The sequence below is a fragment of the Triticum dicoccoides genome, chromosome 4A, assembly GCF_002162155.2.
Source record: "Triticum dicoccoides isolate Atlit2015 ecotype Zavitan chromosome 4A, WEW_v2.0, whole genome shotgun sequence".
Lineage (NCBI taxonomy): Eukaryota > Viridiplantae > Streptophyta > Magnoliopsida > Poales > Poaceae > Triticum > Triticum dicoccoides.
In genome coordinates, this window is record NC_041386.1 from 34,100,797 (window position 1) to 34,110,278 (window position 9,482).

A 9,482-nucleotide genomic window follows, 5' to 3' on the forward strand; every position below is an offset into this window, starting at 1 on the left:
GTGTTAACGAATTTTAAAAATATTTACAAATTTCAAAAATTTCATGAAATAAAAAATGTACATGAATTTCAAAAAGTATTCCGGAGTTTTTCTAAACTTGTTCTAAAATTTCAAAAACTATTTATTGATTTCAAAATTGTAATAAATTTAAAAGTGAGAAAACAAGAAAAAATCTAAAGTAAAAAAAGGAGTGTAGGGCACTAGTGAATCATCTCCCGGGGTGCGCATTTCATGTCTATCCACTGACATCTCTTTTACAACTCATTATGCGCCACAGAACGATGTGGCGGTCAAACGCCTGGTCTTCATCGGCCAGCCTAACACGATGCCTTGCGTGCCTAGTCTATCTGGGCACTTGTCCGATTTCACTGCTCGACCGGTCGACCAATTTACTTCACTTTCTAGGAAAAAAATAATCTGAAAAACATGGATTTTATTTTTCCCCAGAAAAATTGAAAAAATCATGGATTTTGAAAAAGGTTCATAAAATTGAAAAAAAATCGTGTATTTATAAAATTTTACAGAAAAATGAAAAAATCACAAGTTTTATAAATTGCATGAATTTCTGAATATAGTTCACCAATTCGAGAAAAAATAATAAATTTCAGGAAAAGTTCTCAAACCTGAAAAAAAAGTTCATGAATTTGAAAAAAATTAGATTTTTAAATATGTTCACAAATTTGAATAACTTCATAAGTTGTAAAAATTCCATGCATTTGAAAATTTTCACAAATTTAAGAAAAGTTTATAATTTTGAAATGTTCACGTATTTGGAAAAGGGAAAATAAAATAGAAGTCGTCCTGAAAAAACGCAAGAGAAAGCTGCATTAATTTTTTTTGATGGAATCTTCTAAAAGGTTCCCGAAACTGGTGATAAAGCTACTACATATACGTTTTTTTCAGATGAAAATACTACTCCCTCCGTCCCAAAATAACTGTCTCAAGCTTAGTACAAATTTGGGACGGAGGGAGTACTATACATGGATCAACCGAACATATGCAAATATTTACAGCGAGGAGAAAGACAAAAAGGAGCTAAATGGGCCGTGCCCAAGGACTTACAGGCGTGTGGGCCAATTTGCGAGGACAAAATGGACTAACTTGGGGCCGCCGCCATCTTCTCTGCGTCAAAACCCTTGCTCCCCGTGTCAAAGAAAAACACAGAGAAGAAAATCCCTTCCTCCCCGCCGCCGCCGCCGCCGCCGCCGTCCCACCCGTAGCCGCCGTCGCGCGAGAAGATGCTCGACATCAACCTCTTCCGCAAGGAGAAGGGCGGCGACCCTGAGCTTGTCCGCGAGTCGCAGCGCAGACGCTCCGCCGACGCCAAGCCCGAAACATTAGAAGAAAACGTTGCGCTCGTCGACGAGGTCATCGTCCTCGACGAGGCGTGGCGCCAGAGTAAGAGCTCCTCCGCTCCCTGACCCCTCCCAGAACCTTCCGGATCCGCGGACCCTGAGCCCCAGGATGTATGTATTGTCTCTGCAGGGCAGTTTGAGCTTGACAAGATCCGGCAGGAGCTCAACAAGACCAGCAAGGAGATCGGCAAGCTCAAGGCCGTACGTTCGCGTCGATTTGCTCTGTTTTCGCCCCGTTTAGGTTGGCTCTGGATTCGCACGTGACCGTGGGTATGTCGAATTTTTGCAGAAAAAGCAGGATGCGACGGAGCTGATACAGAGCACAGAGGAGATCAAGAGGAGGCTGGCCGCCAAGGAGAAGGATGTGGAGGAGGCCAAGACCACCCTCGATGCCAAGCTCGTCACCATTGGCAACCTCGTGCATGAATCTGTGCCCATCAGCGGCGACGAGGTGCGTTGAAAGTGCAAACCTTACATTTCGTGGTTCCAGATAACTAAGAGAACATTGGTTTGATTGCATTGTGTCCTTTTTAGCAATTGTTTGCAACTACTAGCTCTAGTTTTCGACCTAGTTCACTCTCCTGTTTCCTCTATTGGTATCCCTATTGCAATTTAGGCACTATAGTAATATACAAGAAAGATCACTGCATTACGTTCAGTTGGGTTTGAATCTGCTTGTGAGCAATTGGACGTGCCTATTCTAGTAATGTGAAATATCCTGGCAAGCTTTTCTTCACAGAACTGATACTAAGGCATCTGCATCTCAAGCGGTTTAATATTTCCTTCTCTCAGGCAAACAATGCTATTGTCCGGACATGGGGAGAGAGGAGACTGGAGGAGAACTTGAAGAATCATGTGGATCTTTGCCTAATGCTTGACATTGCATCTTTGGACAAGGGTATGTGCTAAAAAACAATCATCTGTTGCTCGAATGCTTGCTCATTGTGTTTGGATTAGCTTGTTTCAAGTTTAGTTGAAAGTTCAAATGCATATTCCTTTACCCTGTCGTAGTACTAAATTGCTTCTCTTGTTGCGCTAGTTGTCATTCTAGAATGGATTTTGTTCTGCCTCTCTGTAAGACTAAAACAATAACTTTTGTTCCAAACTTTGGATGAACAGCAATACCGACAAATATAGGTTTTGGCTTAATAATCAGTACGACTACAATTTGTATGACTGCATGCGCACAATTCTGGGGCATGCTTTGCTTTATGGCTGATTTGGCAAAATGTCTTGTGAAACACTTGCAATAGTATTTTGTGTATTTGACTGAAATTTCTGGTTTCAACTAGCACTGCTGTATTGGCAACTGAAGTTTCTGGCATCAATTAGCACTGCTGTCTCGGCAACTGAAGTTTCTGGCATCAGCTAGCACTGCTGTATCAGCAACTGAAATTTCTGGTTTCAACTAGCACCGTTGATTCTGTTGTTTTATCTAGTATGTGGCGTCACAAAAACCATTATCAATTGCTGTTGATACATATATGGGAATATGGGATGGGATTGATAGATTGTATTTGTATTGCTCTGTACGATGTCATGGAACCCCAGACCATCAAATTTAGTAGCAGAATAGTAACAACTTTCTTATGTTTGCATCTACCTGCACTACCTTCAAGCTTATGAAACGTTTGTTCTTTTAAACTTAGGAAGCCTCTTTTCTTTTCTCATAATATAATAGAACAAGCTCTCTGGGGTTACTCAATATGTGAACTGTTATGGTCCTGCTAGAAGGAGGGCGCGAGAGGGCCGGCCGGGGGCCTTTTTGCCCACGGCCGAGCAAGAGGGAAGGGATTTCCTTCTTAATTCTTGCTTGATTAGATTGATACATCTCCTCCCCTTATATAGAGGTTTACTTGACTCCCCAGCAAGGCTTACTTGACCCCTAAGCAAGCGACCCTTATGTCTAATTAACCCTAGGACTAATGGGCTATACCGCCAGCCCAGGCCCATTAGGCCCATTACGTACTCTAACACTACACCCCACCTGGACGTGCAGCTTGTCCTCGAGTTGCAACCTAACCAACTTATAACCATGACTCGACGCAACACAAACCTAACACCTAAAAACAAGTCTTTTACATCTCGGCTTGTTTTATTACTCCCAACCTGAAATGGACCGAGACCCTTTATTTTGGACCCCTGAACATAAAGTGGACACCATCCGCACGTCGGACGTGCACGTGTGCAGCCACCTGGATCCCATGGACACCATCTAGACAAAAGGAGTGCATGTGTATGGCCACCTGGAAGTGGTCGCAAGAGCGACCAGCAGAGGAGCCCTTGCGGCGGCCGGCGGAGGAATGCAGTGGTGCTACGCGGTGCGCTCCTGTCGGTGACACCATGCCTTCTCCCCGCCGGACGGCTGTTGGTTTGCACCGCACAGGGAAGAGTGGAGGGCTTTCGATGGAGAATGGCGAGGAGGGGTGCGCCCCCCAACCGCCGATGTCGCAGACTTTGAGGTCGCTGTCCGTGGGGAAAACAGCATGCCCGCCACCCGTGGGGAAAACCGCATGCCCAAGATCCCCGACGCAGCGGTCGAGATCGAGGTCCTTTGCGCAGCGAAGCGCAACTGGGAGGAGTGGCAGCTGCAGACCACGCATCTCCCGCACACGCCGACGCGCTAGGAGGCCGCGCGCAGCAGCCTGCAGCCTCACCGCCGCCGACACGTGGCGGGTAGCGATCCAAGCCGGAAGCGGTGACGGCGACGGCGGGAACTTGAGCTGCTGGATGGGGACGCCCTAGGACGGCGGCGGCGCTGATGGGAACGAGGTCGTCGCAGTCCCGTCGTAGGGCATCCCATACTGGTACGAGATGACCGGCGCCGTGGTCGCGTCCAAGGGCGGCGGCGGCGGGGGTAGCTGCTGTTGGTGTGGCGGCGGAGGAGGTGGCTGCTGGGGATGCGACTGGGGCGCATAGGGCCCGACGAGTTAGGCCTTGATGCCCGCCACGGCCTGCCATAATTCCAGGATTGCGGCTGTCATCTGCTCCGGGGTGAGGACAAGGGCGGACGGCGCCGGGGCCGGGGCAGAGGGTGCAATCGCCCCTGAGGACGCCAGCACGCCCAATGCCGGCGCGCCTTCTGTGTGGGGCAGCAGCGCCGATGAAGACGCTGGTGGCGGCGGGTAGGTGTGCGGCGGCGGCGGGTGGGAAGAACTCGGTGGAGGGCTGGACATGATCGAATCTGGAAAAGCTGATACCAGATTGTTATGGTCCTGCTAGAAGGAGGGCGCGAGAGGGCCGGCCGGGGGCCTTTTTGCCCACGGCCGAGCAAGAGGGAAGGGATTTCCTTCTTAATTCTTGCTTGATTAGATTGATACATCTCCTCCCCTTATATAGAGAGGTTTACTTGACTCCCCAGCAAAGCTTACTTGACCCCTAAGCAAGCGACCCTTATCTCTAATTAACCCTATGACTAACGGGCTATACTGCCAGCCCAGGCCCATTAGGCCCATTACGTACTCTTAACAGAAACCCATTGTTATTATCATGTTATGTTGCTCTATTAAATGTTTAGCTATCCCTCATACTTTGTTGCCCACTCAAATTTTTGCAGGTGCCGATGTAGCTGGTGGAAGAGGTTTCTTTTTGAAGGGCAATGGTGTCCTCCTGAACCAGGCATTGATAAATTTTGGCCTAACATTCCTGAGAATACGAGGCTTCACACCAATGCAAACTCCTTTTTTCATGAGAAAGGAAATCATGGCAAAATGTGCCCAGTTGGCCCAATTTGATGAGGAGCTCTATAAAGTAAGCCCAAAGAGGTGTCCCTTCTTACATATTATGGTGTTATTGAGCATCCTTACTTTCATTTATTTGTGTATTGAAAAACTTGGCCATGTTTTCCAATGCTTTCTCTGGGCATGCTAACATATTCTCTTGTTGCCAGTTTGTCATTGTGTTCACAGCTTCAGTAAGCACCGCCCAGTTTCATTAAACATTATGGTAGACAGATTGGTAGTGTGTTCTCAGACAAGTATCCTTTCAAATCCAGTTCGCTATCTGGCTAGTCTTGAGATGTATTGTTTAGGGGGATGTTTGGAGAACTATTGCTCGTTTAATTCTGTTAGTACACTGGTTCCTGATGATCATTGTTGATTTGAACTAATGATGTTTCAAAATGGTATTATTTGACCCAACGCATGTAATATAATGTCCATGACCATTAGTTGCATTTGGCAGGTAACAGGTGACGGAGACGATAAGTATCTCATAGCTACATCCGAGCAACCACTATGTGCTTATCATCTGGGTGATCGGATATATCCTGCTGATTTGCCAATTAGGTGGGTAATGCCTAAGATTAAGTAGCTTCTCTTCAGTCACTATGCATTAGTTATATTCGGTTATTAACTTTGCCTGTTTAGATATGCTGGGTTCTCCACGTGCTTCCGGAAAGAAGCTGGTTCACACGGGAGGGATACAGCTGGCATCTTCAGAGTCCACCAGTTTGAAAAGATCGAACAGTTCTGTGCCACAAGTCCAAATGACAATGAATCCTGGGAAATGCACGAGGAGATGATAAAAAATGCAGAAGATTTTTATAAGGAGGTATGAATCTGAAGCTTTGTGAAACCTTAAACACCATGTTTATAGCCTCGACTGTGTGTTTTTGACATGTCTAAACATTTCTATATTGTCCACCTTGCTACAGATTGGCCTACCATATCAACTAGTTTCGATTGTCTCTGGTGCGCTTAATGATGCAGCAGCTAAGAAGTATGATTTGGAAGCATGGTTCCCTGCGTCAAAAACATTCAGAGAACTAGTATCCTGTTCAAATTGCACAGATTATCAGGCAAGGAGACTTGGAATAGGCTATGGCCAGAAAAAGGTAGGGTTTTGTTTCAAATGGACACTGGTAGATAACAGCACTCTGCTGTACTTCTACCTAGTGTAGATCAAAATGCCTGATCACTTATCACCACTGATGCATGTTCAAATTGCAGAATGACGAGCAGTCGAAACAGTTTGTTCATATGTTGAATTCTACGCTGACTGCAACTGAGAGGACCCTATGCTGTATTCTGGAGAACTACCAGAGGGAGGATGGGGTTGAAGTGCCAAAAGCACTGCAGCCATTCATGGGTGGGATAGATTTCCTTCCTTTCAAGCGTCCTCTTGATAGCAAACAAGCTGCTGACTCCAAACCCAGCAAGTCTAAACCAAAGGTAGTTTGCTCCTCTTTGCTTTTCATGTTTCAGAAGTTAACATGTTAATCCACCATCTGAGCGTTTATTTCGTCCTCTACTTGCAGGGAAATGCAGCTTGAGCTGTAAAAGGGGAGAATGGAAGCTTATTTCCATCAGGCAGATAATGATACATCCTTTTGTTAATTTCTGGGTCGTCTGTGGTGTCCCATTTCCTTTTAACAAAAAGACATCGTGGCGCTATATTTCATTAAATGAAGTCGAAGTTACAAAGCTAGGGCAACCAAATGAAAAAAGGGAAACCGACACCGGCAATCGGGCTATACAGCCGGCTGTAACCACATTCATGGCGGCTTGTATAATCTTTCTAATTAGCACAACCTGGCATCTGGCCTCATCCGCGATTCGACTGAAGATCTGGACGGCGCAGCAGTTTGAATTGGTGCCCCATTTTGCATGTTCTGTTTACAAAACATTGCAATCCAGGATATGTGCTCAGATTTTACCAGAAAGTACATTAATATCTTTTCATGATTGTAGTTATTAGTTTACGTCACTCATTAATCGTTTAAGTTGTTTTGACTTCACTTATTTGTTATGGTGGGTTTGAAGGCTGATTGATGTGTATAAATCACGCTCATTGCCTGGTACTCGGAGGCTACCACACAAGCCACATTGCCTGGTGCCTGCATGTGAGCGGTGGCGCGGAGCCAATTGAGGGGGTGAGCTTGTGAGCCACCGCCCACCGCTCGTCACCTCGATGTGTGTTGATCTTTGTTGGTGCGCTGGATCATGGCGCGGAGCCCGCCACAGATCGCTGCTCAACTCCTTTCTGGGCATGTCAGGCTAGCGCTGTTCCTCCACGTTCCAGGCCTTTCACTGCTCGACGTTACTGTATCTCTTGACCCCAATTTACTGCATTCGGGTAGCCTTCAAACGCCAGGATTTGCAGTTGCCAGTTGCAGCAGGGTGAGGGTAGCACAGCATGTGCATCTTGTGCCCCATTTACATTTTGAATCGAGCAACCTACCGTTGGGCGTATTTCAAAAGACGTCGATTCGAATACTTGGTGTACGAAAACACATGCTATCCTGACACCAAAACGGCTGTCTGTTAACTGTAATGTAACCTATCCTGACATCCGCACGGACGACCACGCTGTTATACCGTGAATGAACCAAAAAGGCCGGCAACCGGTGACTCTACAACCTGTCCAACCCTTGGCGTGCTTCTACAACTACCACCCAGGTAGCATAATGCAAGGGAAGGGACCATGCACTGCCGATTGGGAAGGCCGGGACCGCCTGACTCCCAAGTAAATGGGCATACTTAATCTGGTTGTTCGGGCCTGCATGCACTATGATGATCACGCTGGCTGGCTGCCGGCTTTGCATCTAGATAGTGCAGAACACCCCCGGCCCGACCCATGGCTGAGTTTCAAAAGTGCAATGGGAACTGCTAAGGATTTTGAGAACGTGATCCTGTAATCATGACGAGGAACAATGGTCGGTTGGTTGCGCCCCTGCCCACTGGTGTCGTCTTCTTTAGGAGCAAAGTAGCTCCTTGTCAGGCACGAGCTTATGAAACGAAAAGAAATGCGCCAAGGGAATTGCCAAGCTTCAGTTTCCTCAGACAGGTGCGGAGCTGGCCATGTTCGCCAATACTATAATAATAGTAATTGCTTGTTATTTCTCAATCAGATGGCGTTTCGTGAAATGATTTGGTACTAGAGCATGTGTTTCTACGTGTATGATTCATTCCAGAACCCCCTTGTCAATAATGAAATGTTTTAAGTTTTAAGTACGTCAACTACCAACCCCATTATAATGATTATGTCCCTGTTATGTACGGGCATCTCCAACGCCGACCCTTGAGACACCAGCATAAGTCTGGGCCCATTCTAGCATCCAACGTGGTACCCTATCGGTCCGTGGAGTGGTACGGACGTTCAAATTGAAAGGAAACTTGGGGAGGGGGAGGGGGGTCTTTGTGGGAGTCCAGACCGCCGCCATGTAGGACTTCGACACCCGCAGGCCCTAACCCACTAAAATCCTCCCTTCCGTTTTCATTCTCTTTCACTCCACTCTACTCCCCTTTATTTTGCATCCGCACTCTCCTTGTCCGCCGCCGCCGCTGTACCACTCCGGCCACCGCCCAGGCATTGACGTACGTCCGTAGCCCCCACCCACACGCCCGCTCGTCTTGTACTACGGCATCGTCCAGCCAACATCCGTCCATAGCCAGCTACCCTCCGCCCCCTGCCGACGCCGTCCATGGAGGACACTATTTGTAAATGTGGTAGAAAACAAAAAAATCGCACCTACGATCACCCAAGATCAATATGAAGATGCATAATGGATTGAGATCACGATCATTACCGTTACCGAGTTGCAGCGGAAGAAGAACGTGTCGATGTAGATCGTACTTGGAGTCCCTCGAACCGTCGATGAACGATCCCTCGTACCGCCCACGAGCAGTTCCTCGAACCGAAGACCGAAAGCACGACCTCTTTACTTGCTTGCAAACGCGCAACCTTCACGATCCGGCAGCGCTTCGCCGTCCTGAGCTAATCGTAGCCAGAGAATTAGAGGAAGGAGATTAGAACCACACATGGCTTCTAATTATGGGGACAAGAGGATTAGCCTAGCTCTAATTAGTCAACTATGACTAACTAGAATCTAGAATTAGAACTAGAAGAACTATAGAGGCTCCAAAACTTGTATGTTCAATTGTGGCTAATACCTCAAATATACATATGTTGGAGGGAAGGGGGTTGCAACCAAGCAGGGAAAGCCTCCTTGGGGCACCGGCCCAAGGGGGGAGGAGTTGGACTCCTCCCCTACTCCCAATTCGGCCTCCTTCCCTCCTTAGGGAAGGAGGCACTTTCCCACTTGGGCCAGGCCCAAGTTGCCTTCCATCTCTTGGCCTTTTAGACCTGTTGATCTAAATTAAATATAAAATGTTCTAGATACTTTTA

General features: G+C 47.1%; 1 protein-coding gene across 1 annotated transcript; it reads left to right on the plus strand.

Moving 5' to 3' along the window:
• The first annotated feature begins 1,134 nt into the window (after window positions 1–1,134).
• Window positions 1,135–7,122, plus strand: LOC119284770 (serine--tRNA ligase-like). The gene is made up of 10 exons (XM_037563934.1): window positions 1,135–1,398; window positions 1,486–1,556; window positions 1,645–1,806; window positions 2,148–2,253; window positions 4,912–5,105; window positions 5,538–5,641; window positions 5,723–5,906; window positions 6,010–6,189; window positions 6,305–6,526; window positions 6,613–7,122. Exons 1-10 carry the CDS (start codon window positions 1,239–1,241, stop codon window positions 6,625–6,627), a joined length of 1,398 nt encoding a protein of 465 aa, XP_037419831.1. The 5' UTR covers window positions 1,135–1,238; the 3' UTR covers window positions 6,628–7,122.
• The last annotated feature ends 2,360 nt before the right edge of the window (window positions 7,123–9,482 follow it).

Bases quoted from the DNA above. Each gene is read 5' to 3' on its own strand.
- LOC119284770 (XM_037563934.1), top strand. From the start codon at position 1,239: ATGCTCGACATCAACCTCTTCCGCAAGGAGAAGGGCGGCGACCCTGAG. The intron at 1,399-1,485 runs GTAAGAGCTCCT...TTGTCTCTGCAG, and splicing joins CGACGAGGCGTGGCGCCAGA to GGCAGTTTGAGCTTGACAAG. The intron at 1,807-2,147 runs GTGCGTTGAAAG...TCCTTCTCTCAG, and splicing joins TGCCCATCAGCGGCGACGAG to GCAAACAATGCTATTGTCCG.